The sequence below is a fragment of the Podarcis liolepis genome, assembly GCF_965112155.1.
Source record: "Podarcis liolepis genome assembly, chromosome: 3".
NCBI classification, from domain to species: Eukaryota; Metazoa; Chordata; class Lepidosauria; order Squamata; family Lacertidae; genus Podarcis; species Podarcis liolepis.
The window spans coordinates 45,484,316-45,507,082 of NC_139557.1; the positions used below are offsets into that span (position 1 = coordinate 45,484,316).

The following is a 22,767-nucleotide window of genomic DNA, read 5'->3' on the forward strand; positions in this document are numbered from 1 at the left end:
GTATGTTACTTTACTTGAGAAGTCACTCATGACTACAAAGCTACAGTTTTAAATATTGGTTGTATTCTATTTCTTATTTTTAGATTATTATTATTTTTAAAAACCCAACTAGACTGAATAACTACAGCCTTAACATATCTGTTAGAGTTACAGATTTATCCCAGTATGTGAAAATCAAATTCATCCTCCCAACACAACAAATCACTAGTACTAAAGGCATTTTGTTTGGAAACATGACAGGCAGTGCTGCTAATGGATACCAGTTCTGCTGACATAAATCCTTCTTTAGAAAGCTTAGGTGTTTCAGCTAAACTCCGGTTTCAGAATAGAATGATCCTGCATATCTTTTAAATATGGACTGCAAAGTTGTTATCTTGTTTATTTCTTTCTGTGAGTATATGAGATGGATAGCACTAAATCTGAACATAAAGCTAGCTTCCAGGTAATTTCTCCACATATGAGTTAAGGCATTTCACAGTAACTTTGTGTGAAAAGGATTCCTTAGTCTGTTGAAATCATCGCACTGTCAATCAACTACAAGAAAGAATATCTTACACTCTGCAGCACTGTTTATCTACAGACTTACTGTATGTAAGGCATTTGAGGCATAAACATTTATGCTTCAAATATTTAAGGCATAAGAAGCAGAACTAACTCTCTGTGGGGAAGGGTTGTATCTCAGTGGCCTTTCCAGGCAGGGTTGGGAAAGACTACTGTCTGGAATTCTGCTTTTTGACAATCAAGAAAACACTGAGCAAAGAGCTGACTCAGTATAAGAGAGCTTCCTGTTCCTATGCTGTCTGCGGGTTACAACCCATATTAAGAAAATATTAAACACAATGGTTGTTTCATGGTGCCTGAAAAAAACATCTGAAACAGTATGTAGGTGAGTCTTACCATGACAGCTTAGTACAATGCTACAAAAGAAAAAAGGTTGCTTGTTTCTAGAGTTATACCAAATACTGCTGCGCCAATATGACATCTTTTGCTGTGTTAGCACTAGAATAGAAACTGTAAATTGGGAACTCATACTGGTGCAGTGGTTCTGGGGTATGCCTATACTATTCATCTGCTGACACAATGAGCAGTAGGACATTGTGCATGTTTTTAATTCTACATAGTCTTAATTAATAATCAACTACTTATGCATATAATCTACTTACCTGTACTAGTGGCAGAGTTGCTTTGGCCTTCATCAGAATACTGACAAGGGTATTGTAGGGGTTCCTCTGCTCCTGGAAAGTACTGCAAAGATGTAAAGGAGGAAAAGCTCAATGATCGACAAATTCATTTTGTCTCCTGGCTCACTGGACAGAACATGAAACAGGAAAAATCAATACTGTATATATTATTTTAGTAAACTCCCTAAGATCTTCAACTTGATTCTCAAAATGTGTGGTTCGATGTTTGATATAAAGCCAGTTTATTCTTTAACTAAAAAGTCATGACAACATAAAAATGTCAAACAGACATAAGTACAAGGAGAGATGTAGCATGATTCATATGTATGCTGCTATCAGGCAAAAGACAACACTCAGCTAACATTATTTTTAAAAGATGTATGCAGTCTTTCTACTGTGATAAATGGCAACATTTGTTTAATAGCATCAGTCAAAATATACTGAAACATTACTCACTAGACAAGCCTGATGTTCAGTAATGAAAGGCAGTATTCATTTTGCAAAGTTGACTCGTTATAATAAGATTGCTGTAATTAGGTTGTAAGGCTGAAACTGTTGCAGGTAGTCGAAAGAGGATTCCTAGGTGAAAGGCTATGGGAATCTGCCCTGGAAAATCTCAGATTTCAAAGCTCCCCACTTTTCTCTTTTCACCTGACATGAGGATCTTCAGTATCTGCTTTTAAACAAACCAGAGTTCCTTGCTATGACCAAACTTGCAGGAACTGTGGTTAGTTTAAACATGATTTATATTCAAAAGTAAGGCTCAAACCATAATTTTAACAAATTATAGTTTGGGCATAACAATGAAGTGGGGGTGTTTAAAATTCAATGCTTCTGATCTCCTCCTTGCAGCTATGACAGAGTGGAAAGGTGAGGAGGAGTACCTGATAGTGAGACTTGTTCAGAAAGTTCTAAACAGTAATTTAGCATGAAGTGCAAACTGGGCCTGAATGGAATATTTTACAATGTATTTCTGTGGGTAGGGAAGCAGTAAGAAAAAGTCTCAAATTGAGTAAAAAATATAGTCTGCTGGTTATCTTTGCTTCAGGGTGTTCAAAGCAGAAGAGAATTATTCCTCCGAAAAACCACCCAACATTCTACTAACAAAATTAAGCTAACCTCAATCATAATATATCAGTCAAATAAAAAATTAAAGAAGGAATGGAAATGTTTCGAAGATTGTATGTTAAAATATTGTTCTGAGAAATATGTGCTAATATGCCTAGAATAAAAATGTAAAGTATATCTATGATTTGGAAAAAAGAAGAGATAAAAGAAATACAAAGAATGATACATTTGGAGAATGCAAAGATAAAGGTGGAAACAGAGATTCAAAGAAGTCGAATTGTGGCGGAGGGAAGCTGGGGGGGGTATTATATGGTAAGTATGTCATATTTGCTTTCAATATTTTTGGATTGTATTCAATCTAATTTTCTTTTTCTTTTTTGCTGTTGTTAGCTTTTTCTGTACTACGTATTTAAACAAAATACGTAGATTTTCACGGGTACAGGAATGCAGGTTTTGGTGTCTTCGGGTGTCTTCCCGTGTAAGAGTTGGGGTGTCTAGGCGACGTTTCGACGAGGTCTCACTCGTCATCTTCAGGCTGGTGCTTTCGGCTTCTTGTTACTGGAACAGACTCTTACACCCCAACTCTTACACGGGAAGACACCCGAAGACACCAAAAATATATATATATATATATATATATATATAGTTTTAAAATATGCAGAACATTATCCCAAGCCAGCAAATTTTTTGGGACTGGATGTTCTGTTGCCACAAAGTGAGCATATAACTTCTGGTGGTCTTCCATTATCATTCTCTTCTACAATGGTAGTGACTTTTCCATACTTCTCTTTCCCCCACTGCTTCCAAACCATCTACTTTCCATGCCTTATATAAGCCAGTCCTTTTAGTACATTATGCCATATGTAAGAAAAATGTACCTGCATCAAATGTGTCATTATTTTGACAATTTCTTCCATTGAAGGTCGTTGTGAGGGGTCTTTTGACCAACAGCGAGTCATTAAGCTCTCAATAGGCTTGGGTAAATTTTTTATCAGTGGTGGCCTAGTACCTACAGGGAGACCATTAAAAAAAAAAAACACATTATAAAATTGTACAATGAAGTTGTAAGAATTCTACACAAAACTAACCATCCTTGACGATTTCAGAAAATTAACAATACTATTGCTTTTTCAACAAAATAATCTTGCGGCTTTCCATCTGCTATCCTTGCAACATTGCAACTTGAAAGATTTCACATGAGTGGATATAGGGATTATTTTACCACTTCACTAAATTGCTTACCGAAAAGGTATGCCAGTTTATGAAGTACTTGGGTTCTGAATGAGAAAAGCATTTTACTTGAAGCAAATGCTGTATATCCTCTCAACTGAGGATGGGGATCTTTTTGCCAGTAGGCCAAATGCAGCTGTCAGAGGCTTCCCATTCAGTCCCCAAAGCCTTTTTTACTCCCAACCTGGCCTCTCCCAAGACAGCACAGAAGGCAGCAGTTTGTTGCAAGAAGCTAGAGTGGGACCTAAACTGAGTGCTGGAAGTCCTTTTCCCACCTGGCCTGGGAGGGCAGGACCCTGACTGACTCCAGTTACAAAAGCTGAGGCTGCTTAACAGAATCTTGGGCTGGGGTGTTGTTTAGGGGGTTTTGTGGCGGAGGGCTTATTGCTGTTGTTCATGTTAAATCACAACATCCAAAATTAAGATACAATGAATTAAGTGGAAAATGTTTAATTTGGCTCTGTACTTTTTGATGTTTGTAGTTATGCAATTTTTTAAAAGTTGTAAATTTCCCTGAGCATGGTTTTAACTTTGGAGAGGATGCATCCAAATAAAATGATTGATTGATTAATCCATCCAATCAATCAATCAATCAATCAATCAATCACTTAATGACCATTTTACTATTTAAAATAACCCCCTGCCTTCTATGCGACTAGAGCAGATAAGAGTTTAAACAAGTGGATTTGCCCCTGGCTGGTCTACTTTTGCCCCAATCTTGCACCAGTGAATTAGGCACCAGAGTAATGCACTTTACTGAAAACTTGTGGCAAATGCGCGCGCGCGCACACACACACACAAAAATTCAGAAATGCTACTTGTTAGTTACCAATTAAGTCTGAACTTACCATTGTGAACTGCCCACATGATTCGAAACGCAGGACCACCAATCTCATCAAAAGGTTTTCTACGGGTAATCACTTCCCAAAGAATAATACCCCAACTGAATACATCACATTTTTCACTGTAATTGCTACCTGAAAAAAGGTTATTCATATAATTTATATCCTTTTAAAAACAAAATGTGTCCCTCCTCAAACAATATATTTTCTGAATGTTAGTGACAAAACTCAAGGTGTTCCATGCATTCAACTCTGTATGAGATGCTACAACACAGGTAAAGAAGAAGTTCCCCATGACCAACCAATGCAAAAAGCAGGCTTGAAGTTACTATCAGCTGTGTTCAAGTCTGTGGATCAAGTTAATCGTGGGGTGTGCCATCAAACAGCTAATCTCTGCAGAAAGTAGGAATGCACTCGGCTGATGGGTGGTTGCTTCAAAGCACCCTGTAGGGCATGGTGTTTTGAAGTACTGACAATTATCACTTAACATCATTGTGATGTTCGGTGGAAGACGTCAAGAAAATGATTCTTTTGCTTAGGCCTCTGGTCTGTGCGAAGAAGTTACTTTTCAGTAATGGAGTGAGCTCATCAGATTGAAGCACTATGTTATCTTATGCTACTGTGCTTCAAGATCAGCAGTGAGGCCTGCTAGTTGAGAATGGGGGTCAGTGCTTCATGGAACTGATAGTTAGGAAGTTAGCTTTCTTATTTAGTCTGATTTGTAATTCCCAGAGGTGTTTGTCAATTGGGTTTTTGATCTGTAACTTTTATGGCTCTTTTGGTTCTGTCATATGCTGCTATTTTTATTGTACTTCCAGTCTTTTCTTTTTAATAAATCTATCTCGCTTATGTTGCTATCTGTCTATTTTGGGTAATGCCTTGGTACTAATTCTAGTTGCTAATCTCTTGGCTACCGATTACTGAATAAGGTGGTTAATCTGAGGCTAAGGGAACAGACAGTCCTGTTTCATCTGTTGCTTCTTTGGAATCTTAGGGAAGTTTCCAGTAAGGTCTGGGAGTCTCTTGGCCCAGGCTAGTTGCACTTAAGGAGTAATGGTAGTGTAATACCTTGCAGGGTTGGTTTTATACCCTGAATATTTTGAATCACCAAAGACGGGGTTCCGGGTTTGGGTGAGGGGCAAGTTATTGACACGCAGGACTACCCAACTGTCAAATTTGACATACAAAGCACAGGAAGGGTTCTCCCACCCACCCCCTCTAATTAATTTGATCAATGCCAAATATCTAGGGGAAATATTTAACTGGGAGTCCCTTAAATTCTCTTAGTACAACAGTTGATGAGTTTTCAAAAAAGAAAACTTCTTTGCAAGCAGTTTTGTTAGAAATTTAAAAAGAAATCATTCTAAGCATGTTACAAAGCATTCCTCGAGTGACAGTTCAATGGAACCAAGAGAGTGCATCCTTGAATGGCTTATTACATATTCAGATTGAGAACAGGAGCAAGGAAACTCTTAGGTGGCTTCTGAGTGTGTGTGAACTTCCACTATGTTGTGTCCACACCAGGATGCTATTGCATGTGACAAGGCTAAACCAATGTCCCTGTCCTGCATGCATAATCTCATATACATATCTATTTCAGTGCCACATAAGTGATAGCACTGAGCAGATTTTATAAATGGCAATATTTGAATTGAATTCCTCCAAGATTAAATGCAGGTATATATTAATATGGAAGCAAGTTTATTTATTTATTTAATATTTAAGTTTATAGGCCACTTTTCAATGTAAATATGCACAAAGTGACTCATAACAGCACAAATTACTTTGTCAACAGGTAATTCCCTTCAAGATATATACTTTATGGTGGGTCTACATATATAGCTACTAAGATTTTAATGATTTGGAAGTTTATTGCTTATGGTTAAAATAAACTCAAGGTATGAAATATCTAACTGTTGTTAAATATATTGTTTTTAACCTCCCCAACCCATAAGCTATTACAATATTCAACAGGAATACAGAGAGAGAAAAATTACATATGAAGCTTGTAGAACACACAAAAATGCACATTAGGCATCAAATTATTTCTTACCTTCAAAAACTTCTGGTGCCATCCAAGCAGCACTTCCCTTATTGTTGGTCATGTGTGTCTGAATATCACAGGCTGTACCAAAATCACAGATTTTCAAAACTGTCCCCCCTGCCACCAAGAGCAAGCTGTCAAACAAACAGAATAGTTTAGCAATCTTGTGACTAAATAAGAGTAGTTGCTGCCCTGAGCTCTTTTGGGAAGAAGGGTGGGATAGAAACTTAAAAAATGTTACTACACTAAGGGTGAGATTCTATGGCTACTGGGAAGGTGTTACAGGAGCCATAGGATAAGATCTGCTCTGATGAAGAGGGAACTCTTATGTTCCCCACTGCCCCTCTTAGGTGATGCTGACCCCTCTGGTGTCCTAGCAAAATCAGTTATGGAGCTCTGACATCAGCAGGGCCAAAAAAGCAAAAGGTTGCTGAAAAGTAGCTAAGATCTGAAAAATCCAAAGTCTTCTGGTCCTCTAACCCCTCCCTCCAGAGCCCCAAACTGGATGGAGATTGACACACTTCTGAGAGGGTCTAAAATTGTTTCTTCCCTTTTCTTTCCATTGTTTTCAGTGGGAGAGAAAATGAAAAATATAGAGTTGTGGGTTGTTTTTTTTTTTTAAAAAAAAATACAGGTTGGGAATAGAGCATTTGTCTGTGCTAACTACTGCCCTAAGGCAAGCCCAGGAGGGTGCTGGATTTGTCTTTCCCTGTAAGCCAAACATTTCAAGATTGCATCCTGAAATCCCATGCTCCATTGAGGAGAATGATGCAAACTTGCCAGAAGGAGAGTTTTATTAGAGGATTATCATGTTGTTCCAAGCTATTATCAATCACAGATCAGAATAAATAATGGAGCGCTATAGAGGGAGTTCTTCCATAACTTTCAATAGATTTTTTAAACATTATTTTTAATGTTAATTTTAAAGAACAATTTCGTAGAACTGGGTATCTGATGTCATACAAACACATGCTTTGCACTTGTGCTGAATACCCTATTCCTTGCTAATAAAAAGCACCATAATATGAGCGTAGTATCTGCTTTCAGATGTGCTGTAAGCCATTTATCCTCTAAGATGGGTGGGGGTGGGAAGAAGACTACAATATTTATTTTGAATGTCAAGAAGCTTAAACAGTGCCCAAAGACCTACTTTGGTGGTTTTAGGTCCCTGTGAATTAGAGCCTTCGGTTTCATGCTATGAAGGTATGCCACTCCCTGGGAACACTGTAAACACCAACTCATTGCATGTGCAGCAGTGTAGTAAGGCAGAGGTTCAGCACCATGTAGGACTGAAAAACAAAGTTACAAACTAAAAAGAACTTAATTGCACATTACAGTTGATACAAAACAAAAATACTAAATCACAGGTCTGAGTCACTGCTTGTTTCTAGCAGCATTGGACACACAAAGGTACCCAATTTAATTTGTGAACTGCACCACTTATGTGAAGAATAAGTTACAAACACCTTGGGTATTGCAGTAACTCTATTTCTAGAACAAAACACAGGGCCAAACTGGCAGACTAAGAATGTGTGCTCAAAGTCATTTGTCTTGAATGGCATTTCTGGTAATGTGAGGGTAGCTCAACAACTATCGTGTCTGGATTTTCACTTTTTGAAATATGGCAGCTCTAGGTAATGCAATATAAGGGATGCTTCACTATGAATACAATTCAATCTCTATGTTCATAATACCACAAGTGAATATGCTTTCAATGGCTTTGTGGTGACTTAAAAGATGTGGGTTCAGTAACTGTATACTCATAGTAAAGCAACTGCACCACCACAGCATACCTTGCTGATGAACCCACCTTCTTGCTTAGCCAATTTGGTTATATGAAATATCTTCACAACTTTAGGCCCAATACCAATGGAGTTGATTAATGGTAGTTGAGTAGAATACTTAATAGCGAGTTCCGATTTATTTTTTTTAAGTAGACAAAACAAGAACACATGAATTCACATTATAAAAATCAAACAACACTAGAAAGAAATTGTCACTTCTACAGCTTTGGAATTACAGTACAAATTTCTAAATCCAACCTTGCATTTTAGTTAAGTGTTTTGGATAATACAACTCAAGAGAGAGACTCACCATTATAGAGAGAACCTCCTTCAGCATATTCCATAACAAGACAAACCTTTGTGGAAAAATCAAAGTGTTAAGTTAGAAGACACTTTTGATTTTTATGTAGAAGAAAATCTTTAAAATAGGAATGTTTTTGAAAAGTTCCCCATCTAAACTCCTGTGTGGATTTGCGGGTTCCAAATTGCCTGATCTTGTTTGTGCAGCGGCAAAAGTGACTTGGGATAATTTCATGATCTTTTTTCGATTTCTGATCTTTGCAGATAGCGTCATACACATAGTTTGCTGCAACATTGATTTCCTTCTGTTCTTACCCGATGTCCACCCAGCTCTACTTTACTGATGCACACATGGGTTTGTGCATATTCATGAAACACAGCACACACACAAATCTTGATGCATTTCAGTTAATTATCACTTGTGAACATTAGTAATGAAGGGGGGAAAGAACAAATGAAAATAAATTAACTGGTGCACAGTTCTAAAACTAATTTTAGAAATTATTCATGTGAATTGGAAGGGGGGCAAAAGAAAATGTTGGGCCAACTGAACCCATGAAACATAACCTGGGAAACCTGATTGTTCCAGGTTTATTGCTAAACAAATAGCAAAAGCATATCCAATTTATACAAACATTTTCATAATAAAAATGGGAAAAGTCAGTGCAGTATGTGCAAGTAAGCCAACTAAGGAACTACTTGCTCTCATATTCTTACTAAATGCAAGCAAAACTTTTAATCATCATAAAATATTTAGCCCTACAAAAATATTGTATTGTGATCTCAAAAACAGAAAACGTGCAACTTACTGGGTTCAAACAAGCTCCATATAACTTGACAATATTAGGATGGTTCACACGTGACAACTGTCGAAGCTGGAATTTAAGAGAAATAATGCATTTAAAGGCTACGTCCTTAATTTTAAAAAGTGATCTTTTCTAAGCTTTGCTCATGTAGGATTCACAGGTGAATGCTAAAACTGGTTTGATGCTGTATGGTATTTTGCACAGTCCTGGAGAATGAACTGTGGTTTAGTTAGCGCAAAGCAGATACCTCACCTAACACTGAGATTTTTTTAAAAAACTACTACCAGTTACCTTCCCCCTGTGCAACTTCTCAGTCAGAAGGACTGCTATGACTACCTTTGGATAAAGTTTGTGTTATCTGTGGTGGCCCTTGGTTGCCACTACTCTGCCAGTGACAGAGTAGTATTGTAGTATTGCCTGTATAGAACAGCATCTGAACATAAAATCAGGTTGAGCATAAAATCAGGTTCTAGAAACACATTTAACAGGTTAGCCTTTGCAAGCATTCAATTCTGGGTGATCACTGTCCGAATCACAGTATGATGTGAGACCCCTATCCCCCAAGTCCTCTCACCACAGAAAAATCTGGAGGGGGAATTCATGGCTTCTGATTTCCATTAAGAATGAAAAGTGAAAGGGTGACCCCACCCCTGTCCAAAGTCCACAGCACATACAATAGGGGAGGGATAGGTGGAGACCACAAATAATGGCTGCCTAATCTACACACGTGTTAAAAACGTTGTAAAATGTGTTTTTTTTAATTGTTTTGGAAAAAAGCATTGAATTTGCTATAGCTCACAGTCACCATCTAGTGTCACAACTGTATATTGCACTTTACAACACATTCAAAATGTTTTATTTGCAGCTGAGTCCCTGGACTAATTTTACATCAATATGCATCCTTTGAGAAGAACAACAGTCTTTAGCTATAGGTAGAAAATGTACAGAGATGTTACATGGCAGATAATGGTAGTAGTAACTGGCAATCCTAATCAACACTTTACTCAACAGAAGCAAGGCTTGGACACTCCACAGGACCCTGTGGGGGATCACCTGAGCACTCCAGTTCAGTCCGGAAAGAGAAATATAGTTTCATCCCACTCCAGAGAAAAGGCATGGAAATTTGTATCAGGCCTTTGACCACCATGGTTCTGTCTCTCAGGTTTATCCAATCAGTTGGACTGGGATGGAGTAGAAGCTCCCTTTCAGCAGCTGGACTGGACAAGTTAAGGTTGATGTTTCTGCCCTCGTATGCAAAACCAACTACAAGCATGGCTAATAAAAATTACAGCCAGTTATTTGCCTATTTGTGTGAGTCAGGCCTATTGTGGGTACACTATGCTTAATAATGTATTTCTGCATGTTTAAATAGTGTACTAGCAATGGACCATTGTACTAGAGCGTACCACCAACAGAAGTGCCATACCTCTCTCTCTCTCTCTCACCCCCCAACCCCCTGAAATATTAAGTGTTGATCATCTGATAAATAAGTGTACATATTCAAGTAGTTTGTCACTTTGAGTGATCTGGATTAAATTGCACTCACTTCCTGATCTCTTTTCTATGTGTGGTGGAAAACACACCTTCCCTCTCCACCCTTCTGACACACCCTACAAAATGTGACACCCACATCTAGTGTGAGAAGAGTTACCAGCAGGCAGAGTAGGAACGCACAGTCCCATTTCCCTCACCACTGCTTGTAGGGAGAACGTAGAGGGGAAGTAGTATTTTAAATGGGCCAGCGCGACTGGAGAAGCAGGACACCAATAACTCAGCTTTAGTAGTTTGCAGAGTTGTTTTATTCTAAGCAAATGCAGTTGACATAATATCCCTACAGACAAGGAAGAATTCAGTCTTTAATCAGCTAATTGAGTTTGCAATATTCCCAAATACAGGTGGTGGAACTACGATTCAGAGGGTTATTGGAGTCAACTTTCTAGTTTGTCCCTCACCCCAACGGAGTCCTGAATATACCCCCAGGGGTGTAGAAAGTTTTCAAAACACAACTCACAATAAATCTTAAAGGAACATTTTACAGCACAGCAATAAAATTATGAGCACCCATACAAATTCACAATATTGTAAAGTACAATTAGAGTTGCTGTTTTACTGACTGAAACAGTACAGTTCTCACAAAGTCCTATTTCTCTTCCAACACAGCTTAAATAAAATTGTTTTGAAAACAATAGGCTACCTGTTAATCAGATTATGTTAAAAGAATTTTAAAAGAAAAAATATACCTCTACTATGAAAGCTTTTCGTTCCGATTCACTTTCTATTTGTTTAATGGCCACATCTTTTGCTCGCCATTTTGCTTTGCAAACTACTCCAAAGGCTCCTCTTCCAACAACCTATATAAAAATTGGAAACTTTCAGTTACATATTTCAAACAAACCATCTGCATAGCTCATATTATTTTCTTTCTTCCTACTATAGAATGACATGGTAAAACATTTATGTTGTGCAAAAGACCTGCACAACTCATGGCTTGCCAAGATACCTCAAACCCAAAATATATTAATCGCAGTCTGCCAGATGCTTGGCAACTTCCTGTTTTTGCAGTCTCAGGCAGGCAACAAAACCAAGAGGTTTAAACAAGCTCCTGCAAACCACCATACCTGGATGGTGGGTCATGTTCAGATTTGAGATACTGCTGTGCAGATCTGGCCAAAATAATTTCCATCTCTGCATATGCCCTAACTTCTTTCTATCCTAAAAACCTTTCTATCCAGGCACTGACTGATTATCCTGAGTCTCCAGGAGTGTGCAGATTTTTTTATTTTTAAGAAATGAACCTTGGGGATGCTTCCTTACACACTTCCCATCATTGGCACACCATTATTTTATTTGAATGCAAGATCTCCCTGAGCTGAGAAAATATGTCACTTCTGGCTACCTAGTATTTATGAAGCTGAATGCATATGAAAGTTTGTAATTCATCCAGGAGATGTGATAGCCCAGATGGAAAAGCTTAGCCCCACATAAATCAACATGGACTACTTGCAAGTAAACTTGCAAAAAAGATTTTGACTTTATGATGACTCTTCCAACTTAAGATACCAAACCTATATTCAGTAGCTAACAGTTTTAAAGTGATCCCACCACTGACGGGTCTTGTGGATCTAAAAAGGCTTTGAAGATCAATCTGTTCCAAGTGGCTTTTACATGGTTTCATTGGAGCTACTGTTGATTTACTGCTTTAATGCTGTGTTTAGTGATAATATATAAAACAGCCAGTATAAAATACTTAATTTCTGAGGGAGCTCCACATATAACACATTGCAGTACTCTAATCTAGAGGTTACCAGAGCATAAACTACAAAATTTAGGCTATCCCTGTCCAGATAGGGGTGCAGCTGGGCCACAAGTTGAAGCTTATGGAAGGTACCTTGTACCACTGAGGCCATCTGAGCCTCAAGCAACAGCAAAGGATCCAGAAATACCCACAAGCTGCGTACCTGGTCCTTCAGAGGGCATGTACCCCCATCAAGAGCAGGCAACCTCCCATCCATCCAGTCTAGGGAACCACTCACTAAAAGTCCCTCAGTCTTATCTTTTATTTTAAAATTATGTCTGTTGAGGTTCCCTAAACAAGTGTGGGTGTTGGGGGTGGCGGCCTTTAAATCTTATTGCGACTCAAATCTTGAGATGAGATTTGAACTCAGAACTAGTTACTCAAGCAATAGCTCAGCTTTCATGCTTGATAAAGTACCACTGGAATATTAGTATTATTATATTTTCAAACCTTCTAAGGAATTCAAGGTCGCTCCCCATTCCATCCTCACAACATGCCTGTGAGTTATGCTCAGAGATGGGGATCAGCTCAAGATCATTCACTGAGCTTCACAGTAAGGTAGAGATTTGAACCCCAAGCTCCTGGTCTAAGGGCAGCCCTTTAAATACTACACACAACCCTGACTGTCATATATTGCCTTTATCTCACCAATGGGTCATGTGTACAATTAGCCTGTAAACAAATAGAGTGTGTGTGTTTTTTTGGGGGGGGGCAGAAGAGAGAAGGCGCAGTTTCAGGAAAGGCTCGAGCCCAGACCCCTCATATAAATTTGTACTCCACGGGGCTTACTCTCAAGTAATTTTTAGGCACAGGATTACAGCCTCAAGTGTGTGCATGGGGGCAATGCAGGCAATGTTGACTTCGTGCAACCGAGCCTGCCATCCTATATATGCATCTATAGATCTCCAAGGAGGTGGGGGGGGGAGCGTCTTTGGAGTTATGTGGGGCTTACTGCCGAGCTGAGTTACCAAGTGTCCCTCCCGGCGCCCTCTCCACCTGTGGGGACTCACCTCTTCCACCTCGATCTCTTTGTAGTCAATTTCTTCGAAGTTGAGCACCGGGGGGGTTTCAATCATGTCCGCGGAGTTGGCAGAAGACATCCCTCCACTTCCAGCGGGTGAGTGTGAGTGTATGTGGGGTGTGTGGGGCTGCGCGTCTGGAGGGAGAGGAGGAGAGCGCAGGCCGCCCAGGCGAGGCGGGGACCGGGGCGCAGAAGGGCTCCTCTCGCGGGGCTGTTTCCCCGGGACCCCCAGCCCACCTCACAGCACTCAGCGGGGGACGGAGGGCCCGACGGAGGCGCCTCCTGGGCCGCGGAGAGGCCTCATACGAGGCTCTTCCGCCGGGGCTTTATTGGAGCCACCGGGAAGCCCAGGCCGAGGGGGCCCGGCTCGGCATCCTGCGCCCTCGCACGCACGCAACCTCCGCCTCCACCACCACCCCCGGCTTTCCTCCTTGCTCCGCTCTTGCAGGCCGCGGCCTCTCCTCGGTCGGAGCCTGGGAGTCGCGTCGGCGGCTGCGCCCCCCCCCCCTCGCAGAGGAGGAGGAGGTTGAATGAGGAGGACGAGGAGCCGCCGCAGCCGCCGCTCAGAGCCCAGCACCCGCCTCGCCCGACATCGGAGCCGCTTCGCGGAAGGGACTTTCCCCACACGGCGCGCCGCCTCTCCCTTTCCGGCTACTGAGGAGGCCCGGCCAGGGCCACGGCCTGGCAGGAGAAGCGGCGGCGGCGGCACCACTTAGCTGCTCCTCCTCTTTCCTTTCGCTCGTTCGCCGCCTCACTCTTCCCGGAGCTGCTCCGCCTTCCTTCTTGCTTTGCCGCCTCCCAGAGGCCGCCGGAGGAACCCGCGGTCGTCATTTCGCATCGCTTTCCCCGTAGCCGCGCGCGGGCAAGGGCTTTTCTCCCTCCGGGAGCCGGCCAGCGGGTGGAGTGGCCCGCCTCGGCTTTCAGCTGCCTGGTGCGAGAGAGAGCGAGGAGTACGAAAGCGAAACATGGAAGCGCATGTCTCCCTTAGGAGAAGGTACAGTGGTACCTCGGATTAAGAATTTAATCCGTTCTGGAGGTCTGTTCTTAACCTGAAACTATTCTTAACCTGAAGCACCACTTTAGCTAATGGGGCCTCCTGCTGCTGCTGCTGCACCATGTGATTTCTGTTCTCATCCTGAAGCAAAGTTCTTAACCCGAGGTAATATTTCTGGGTTAGCGGAGTCTGTAACCTGAAGCGTATGTAACCCGAGGTACCACTGTACTGTTTTCTTGTACGCCTCTGAGCAGCAGCAGGACAGGCGGAGATTTTAGACGGGATGCTTTTCCGCTACCAATGCACCAACACACTAGGTAAGAGCGTTGCCAAAGAGCATTGTACTGCACTTATATTGGAAAAAGTCAATGGGCACAAATGGGCACACCTCACTGAGCATCTGACCATGAAAAGGGACTGAGGATCACCCTCTTCCTGCCCAATTAAGGTCCAGAGTGTGGCCTGCCACATGCATTGGGCCAATGACATGTTGGGGCAGCCCCATGGTTGTCATGGCAGCAATGAAGTCCTGATAATACGGGAGTCCTAAACCAGGAACGAAATTAGGCTTTCTGTCAGTCGGGTCAAAGATCCAGTTTGGCACCTCACCCCCCCACCCCGATACATGTTTGCGTACCTACACATATATGTATGCAAAGAAACACACCCACCCCTGAACACATTTGCGTGGACAGGCGGAGTCCCCAGATCCTGCACGGTCCCCCCGTCATATGGAATAACGACTCAAGACAACGTGCTATGGGATTAAATTGGCCACAACTTTATTAAATTTCAAATGTGGGTAGACCTTGGCTCAGGCATTGGGCGTTCTCCCTCCCTGGTCCCCAGCTGGGGACCTAGGGTTATCAGGGTTATCCAGTGTGTGTGTGGGGGGGGGATGGGCCGGCTCTGGAGAACATATGTTCAAGCAGAGATGGCCGCCCCCGTAACGCCGCTGCCGCAGGAGAGAGCAATGACGACCTTTCCGTGTACGGCCAAAGCCTCCCTTCAGAAAACCCCTTTAACGGGGAACCCTGGTATCGCCGCCGCAAGAGGAAGATGGACAAAAGGATTCCGCCCAAGGCCTGATACTGCCAAAGTTGTGACGTTTTGCTACGGGAAAGGCGAAACCTGCCAATGCAGGGAAATTCCTTTCCGGCCCTTTAACAGCGACCTTAACGTAGCAGCGCCCGCATACCTGTGAAGAAAAGTTAACCTGCAAAACCTGTGAAGAAAAGTTAACCTGCAAAATAAGACATTAACTGAGGGTGGGTAGGGTGGGAGAAGCTCTGGAGCCAAGTGAGGATTCCTAGGTAAGATCCTCCCTCTATTGTGTGGGCAGGTAATCCCTCCCCTACCTGGCCTGGTCTCCTTGGCAACACTTCCCCCAGGTGGGATTGGACAACTGACTGAGGTAGGCGGAGACCTCCAGGTATCCCACCTGAGGGAAGGCAAAGCCAAGCCTATGCTGTTGGAGCCGCTCCAGATCTAGGGGCTGCACGCGTCCACGCAAAGGGCGCCCCCCATTTTAAGCGGGGAGCGGTCATTTTCTGTAAAGAGCATAAAAAGTAGTCAATATATCATTTTAATACAAAGGAATCCTAAGAAGTATTATGACTGTATGACCAAAGGGAAAATGAGCAATCCCCTCCAGTAAAAGCAAATTGTTTGTCAAGAGTAGAACTTCCATGTGTATCAATTGTTTATCTGAGGTCAGGTTTTGAATTGGATTTATTTGGTCACAGGATCATTAAAAGACAGCATTTCTATAAGATCAGCCAAGGCCCTCTGGTTTCCCTTTTCCCCTTTTCTCTTTGAGGCTTTTTGCCACCCACCCCTCTTCTTGGTTCTGAGAGAACATTTTCAATGACTTTTGATGTGTAAATTTACTCCTGAGTAAGGTCCTGCCAACCTAGCAGTTCGAAAGCACATCAAAGTGCAAGTAGATAAATGGGTACCGCTCCAGCGGGAAGGTAAACAGCGTTTCTGTGTGCTGCTCTGGTTCGCCAGAAGCGGCTTAGTCATGCTGGCCACATGACCCGGAAGCTGTATACCAGCTCCCTCGGCCAATAAAGTGAGATGAGCGCCGCAACCCCAGAGTCGGCCACGACTGGACCTAAGGGTCAGGGGTCCCTTTACCTTTGCTTCAACAAGATTCCTTTCAATTTTGTTTTTGTTTGATTACTCACTTTAGGAAATGATAATTTTATAGCAATTTTAGGCTCCATGTAAGGTGAAAAAATGCTTTTTACGAGTTTAAAGTAGAAAGTGCCCTTTCATTACAATCTCAGTGCAGTAGCAAATCCACAGGGGGTCTTTTGCTTCATGGGGGAGAGCCATGCAATCTCTCCAGATTTTCCAACTCTCCCTCTCCCTGCATCACGTTGTAAATGAGCCTTTTTCAGCTTCTTAGGGGAAGGAAGGTGCTAGTGGCTGCCTTCACTTTTTCATCTTTTTCTCCAGCTGAAGCCCCAAGAGGCTGGGAGCCTCAATGGTGCCCCTCTGGAGGCTTCACCTGGGGCAGAAACCCTGCCTAAACACCACCTCTTGAGGTCAGCTCTGTCAGCTCAGGCAGGGAGACTGCTGGGCAGTGAGGCAGGTCAGTGAAATCCCTAACCTGTCCTAATTGCCCAATGCCAGGAACTAGATCCCCGCAACTGGGCAAAGAACCAGAAGAGAACCTGGAGGGGTGGGAAGAGAATTTCTGTAGACCACAGTAATTTCCTCTCCGCAACCCTCGAATTTGGCCTGATGCTGCACCAAATATCCAGATGGGCACAGCTGGATGAGACCAACTCCTCCCTGCTCACCCATCCAGGTCTCAGTGATACAGGACAAGATGGTGGAGGAGGGATAGGCCTGCGGGGATGCTGGGTGGAGATTGGTCCCATCGTTTGCCAGGGGAAGACTGACTTGAAACTGATGCTTCTGAATTGTGTGGTATTTGGGATCTCAAGAGGCCTCCGTGGCTAGCAGTGCTTTTAACAGTTTTAGCTGGTACTCCAGCTATGACCATTCCTGAGCTGGTATAACCTGATGATAGTGGTCCATGCACTGGTAACTTCAAGACTTTATAACTGTGACACACTCTGTGTGGAATGTCGTTGCATCTGGTCAGAAGCTGCAAGCAGTGCAGAATTGAGAAGCCAGACCGTACACAAGAACAGGCTACTGGCAACATAGAATGATATGGAGTTGGGTCAGCTAGTTCAACCCCCTGCAATGCAGGAATCTTTTACTCTTGTTGAAAGAGTTGCACTGGTTGCCAGTTTGCTACTGGAATGTTTGTACATATTTCAACTATTTTATTGTACTGTAGTAGAATTCAGATTATATTATAGAGCAATCACAAACCATGTCTTCTCTCTCTCTCTCTCTCTCTCTCTCTCTCTCTCTCTCTCTCTCTAAATTTTCCATCAAAAAAATACAAATCACACCACATTACAACTTCTACAGATCTTCTCGTTTTTGGACTTCCTTCAGCCTCTCTGACAATCATCCGAATTGAACTTTTTTTAATCACACATTTCCAAATTTTACTATTGCCTTTTGACATACCCTCCGCACCTGTTTTTCTTTTTTGCAATATTTCTTATGTTATTACAGAGCTTCTTTAAATGCCACTAACGTTATTTCTTTATCACTTATACATTCCCAATACTCAACTAGCTTTCTCCAGTCCTCGATGAACTTTTGATCTTGTAGATATCTAATCTTCCCCGTCAGTTTATCAAGTTCTACAAACCATGTCTTCTCAGAAGTATTCTTCTTGATTGAATGCTATGCAGTCTTAACCATACCTTCTCTACTGAATTGAGACTTAAATGGAGTTGGGCTTGCAGCCTTAGGTACTACAAAAACATATTCTGATTTTCTGAACTCATGTAGCAAATCATACAGGTCTGTAAGTAACAAACTTGTCCAGGTTTAACAAAAAATGGATAAAACTATTGATCCCCCAAACAAATATTGGTAATAATATTGACAGCAATATTATTACATCGTATGTTTACCCGAAGATGCATTCATAATATTTATTTTCTTTCTCTTTTAAATTTTAATTTGATTAAACACTTTTCAGATACTTCAACACTGTAACACCAGCATATAATTAAAATAAAGCACACAGAAAATGAAATACCAGCTACTTTGCCTTTTCTAAAACTTACTTCCTATTCAGTATCGAATATATTTCTTCCCACAAGGTGGTACTGTGGCACTACTGTTCTATGAAATCTTCCCTTTTCCGTTACTAAATTAATTCATTTCTGAAACCAACTTCCAGAAATCTTAAAAATAAAAGAGTTCAAAAAATTAATCACCAAGTTAGCAAGTTTTTTTAAAAAAAGTATTGTGTCTTGTCAGTACTTTTGTTTTTACATTGTAAACAGTATTTATACATTTTATTACAGTGGTACCTCAGCTTACATACGCTTCAGGTTACAGAATCCGCTAACCCAGAAATAGTGCTTCAGGTTAAGAACTTTGCTTCAGGATGAGAAGAGAAATCGTGCTCCAGCCGCGCGGCGGCAGCAGGAGGCCTCATTAGCTAAAGTGGTGCTTCAGCTTAAGAACAGTTTCAGGTTAAGTACGGACCTCCAGAACTAATTAAGTACTTAACCTGAGGTACCACTGTACAAGATAACTCATTTGCAACAATATATCCTTTTCGTTTTAAAAACATGAGAGGTATCTTCAGCCAGATGATTAGAATATTATTATTATTATTTAAATGTGAGAAACTTTTGTTGGAAACCTGGGCTGAAATGCTAAAACTGCTAGGTGGCAAACGGTCCAGCTGAACTCTCTATGCCTGTTCTGATAACATCCTGGATTAAATTTGGTGCAGTGTATGGCTCCACCCAAGATCACAGGTATTATTGGCTATTTCAGTGACATATGAATTTGTGAGGAAGATTTATCTGGGTCTAAAGACTGGTTTTGGAGTATATTCAAGGTTTAGTTTGAAAGCCCCCCCCCAATTATTTTAAGAGCATTTGTTGTGATAATTTCCTTTCATACTTCATTGCAACTGTAGCAAATATGATGAACACGAGTACCTAAGTACAGGTGGCAATCATTTAGCATGCATCCAATTGACATGCAACCACCAATGCATGTGTTTTCAGCTCCAGAAGGGGTGAAATGGGTGTGTGGCGGGGGTGGAACGGGTTTATGACATGGACAATGACCTGGAATGCAACCCCTGTGCAAATGAGGAGTTGCCTGTCAATAGATCCATTTAGGGTGCAATTTTTTACTCAAGTTAAGCTGGCTGGGGGGCTAGGCAACATGGTGCCGTCTGGGTGTTGTTGGAAGCCAGCTCCCATCAGCCCTAGAAAGCATGGTCAGTGGCCATAGACAATGGGAGTTCTTGCCTAGCAACATCTGGAAGACACCATGTTCACTACCTCTGGATATGTGAAATGGTGGAAGCCACACTGTGCTGGCAGAACACAAGATACACTGCCACTATGACACATATCTCAGCAGAATGGTTTGGAGATGCCTGTAGAAAACTCTGCTAGTACCGTTTGCTGTGCTGGTGAAAATGCACCAACAAAATGGCTAAAATAGAGTGGATTCCTGGATGGGATGGGTGTGTCATAGGAAAGAAGGACACCTACATCTTATCCTGTACTCAATGAAACCATGACTATGCTTCTGTCAATGGTGCATCTTTACACTACCCTCAGATCCAATGCAAGGAAATTCTTCATCGCCTTTTCCTTCTTCATGGAATTTCTTTTTACCAATAAACACATTTTAATGAACTATGCATTTTTGTAGACATTACTTGTCTGGAGAACTGTGCTGCAAAATATGGAGAAGTGTGACTTTGAAAGGATGGCTGTGTTTCAGAACGTGCAAATTAGTCAAGTTCGCCTGTAAATGCGAATGGTCTTGAATTTCTCCCCCATCCCTACTTATGAGTAGCAAAAGGTGACTTTCGCTTTTACTTTAAGAGATGCCTGGGGATTTGAAGAAATGGAATAATAGCTGCTTGTGTTCCTGAGCTATGGCAACCCTAGTGTTGGTCATTTCAGGATAAGGAAATTGTTTTAGATTAATAATTATTTAGAGTAACTGTAACAATATGCAAGCAAATATTTCTGTTCTTCTCTAGGAACCTAAATGAAAATATTGATGTGTATGAGAAAATGTAAAATTCAAACTACAAGAAATGTCACCTATATGCCTTTTGGAGAAGTGTAACATTTTCTTGCCTTTCCAATGCTTGTTTTATCATAATTAGTTCAATATACACTATGCGGATGCAGATGTTTTAAAAATGCATTTTCCTTAAAGCTCTTAAGAAATTATTTTTTAACTTTTCAGTGGCCTCTAAAACTTTTAGGTCTGCTGTTTTTCTGGGTTGCTGGGGCAGTTTTATTCATCCAGTCAATGAATATGTACCTTCATCTATTAAAATTGGCCTGCACCAATTAGTGAACTATTGATGAAGTGGCCAATTAAGCAGACTATTTGCAGCCTCATTTTAGACCACGGGCTTAACTTTCTGTCTCCTCCTTTCCCCATCACCTTGCATTGACTATCACTTTTATTACCCTTGTTTTAAGGGTCTTTCAAGTGTCTTCCTGTTTCTCCTTCTTCTATTCCTATTTTCTGTGTTTTGTTTTGAAGCTTCTTTTTCACTATTCCATATGCTTAGCATGTTCCTGCTGGGAGTAGTCCTCTTTTCAGGTTTGTTCCTGCTCAAGGAATCCTCTTACTCAGATGACGTGGAGCACTCCAAGCCAAATGTCACAAAGGAACAGCCCATGTTGAGGGACTATGCTGAGATATATCAAGTGGATCTGGGACCCCCAGGGGAGATGGCAACCAATGCTTCCCCTCAAGATGCAGATAGGCCCTGCTTGGACCTAGAGGTGGAGACTGAGAAGCCACCAGAAGCAGAAAAGTGACTGCATGAGTAAAGGGGTATTATTTGTGAAGAAGCCACTCCTCATGAGTACACAAATTCCGTAGTTCACACTGATAGCCAGCAGCTGTGCTGTGAAGGCTCAGGCTTAAAAGCCTTCAGTTCTTGATGCAAAGTGATGGAGCAACATCTATGCACTACCTCTCAGAACTGGGTAGCTTCTGACTGCCTAGCTCTTCAGTGGAACAAGATCCATGCTTGGACCTTGGACTTCCATCAGAGTATGCTCCAAGTAGTGAATAATTCTTAACCGTTCTGTTTTTGTGCCACCTGAATCAGGATATTGCCTACCAGTCACCTTCTTCATTGTCCTTAATTAAACCTGTCTCTCTAAACAAATTCTTTCCCTTTGCATTTCACCGGTCGTAATCCTTTCAATTTCCCTCTGCTGCACCAGCCCTTTGTGTCTCATCTTATATTTATTTATCTCTTGAGTTATTTAGATACAAAATCTTTGGAGACTGGGGGTCTTGCCTATCTATGTGAAGCACTCGGTTATGAATAAACAATTACACTAATAATAATTTGTTAAATGCATGCTCGGCTAGCAAGGACAATGTCATTGTCGGAGTTTGATATATGTCACAGATCCTCCCACAGATTACTTGTCAGGGCTGTGACAAAATGGGGACAGAGACAAAATGGGGACATGGACTCCTCACACACAGTAGAGTGGATAATAAATGACTGTAAGTCCTGGAACAACAACAACAAAAGGACATTTACACAAATAGAACTGGTTTCCATGTGTTTTAAGGGAAATTTATGACTGTTTGATAAAACTGCTTTGGACAACTTCTCCTCAAGTTCACATGGACTCTTCCAAAGCAGGGATGCTCTACTTTTCAACATAGCCACTCTTGGGTAATCAAAGGGCTGGGTTCAAAGGCCTTGAGATTTGTCTCTCCCCATCGCACTTGATTCTTCACCCCCCTCCAGAACCAACAGATCACATGTTGAAACTGTTTTTTGAACAGCAGAATGTGTGTCCCCCCACTATTAAAACTCCCTGTAGATAGAAAAAAATAGTCTTTCATAGAGAATAAGGATTCTAGACTAGCCTTCCCATTGTCAAGGGCTACTTCTAGATGACCTGTTTATTGAGCATTTATCCTGATTTGCTTGTTTATTTTGTATCAAAGCAAGTGTTATTCCACACTTCAGCTCACCACTTTTCCCATTACAAAAATTCCAGCCTTTGGGGGAAATAGAATTTGTGGCACAATATTTCCCAGTCAACTATCCTAGTGCCAGTATAT

At 41.6% G+C, this 22,767-nt stretch overlaps 1 protein-coding gene across 6 annotated transcripts in view; it reads right to left on the minus strand.

Moving 5' to 3' along the window:
• The window catches only part of MAP3K7 (mitogen-activated protein kinase kinase kinase 7), a 41,377-nt gene extending 26,916 nt beyond the window's left edge, over positions 1-14,461 (minus strand). For 4 of the 6 annotated variants that reach the window (XR_014524703.1, XR_014524704.1, XM_083497554.1 and 1 more), the window contains exons 1-9: positions 13,561-14,408; positions 11,496-11,606; positions 9,259-9,324; positions 8,460-8,505; positions 7,516-7,654; positions 6,375-6,499; positions 4,328-4,456; positions 3,128-3,258; positions 1,164-1,245 (exon numbers count right to left, since the gene is read on the minus strand). Coding sequence is in view for 3 of the 6 variants with exons in the window: in XM_083497554.1 (XP_083353680.1) it covers positions 1,164-1,245; positions 3,128-3,258; positions 4,328-4,456; positions 6,375-6,499; positions 7,516-7,654; positions 8,460-8,505; positions 9,259-9,324; positions 11,496-11,606; positions 13,561-13,650 (919 nt within the window). In the remaining 3 variants the exon portion in view is untranslated. Of the gene's footprint in view, positions 1-1,163; positions 1,246-3,127; positions 3,259-4,327; positions 4,457-6,374; positions 6,500-7,515; positions 7,655-8,459; positions 8,506-9,258; positions 9,325-11,495; positions 11,607-13,560 lie in introns of all 6 variants that reach the window. The other 2 variants (XR_014524705.1, XM_083497553.1) reach the window with 2 other exon arrangements.
• Positions 14,462-22,767: the final 8,306 nt, after the last annotated feature.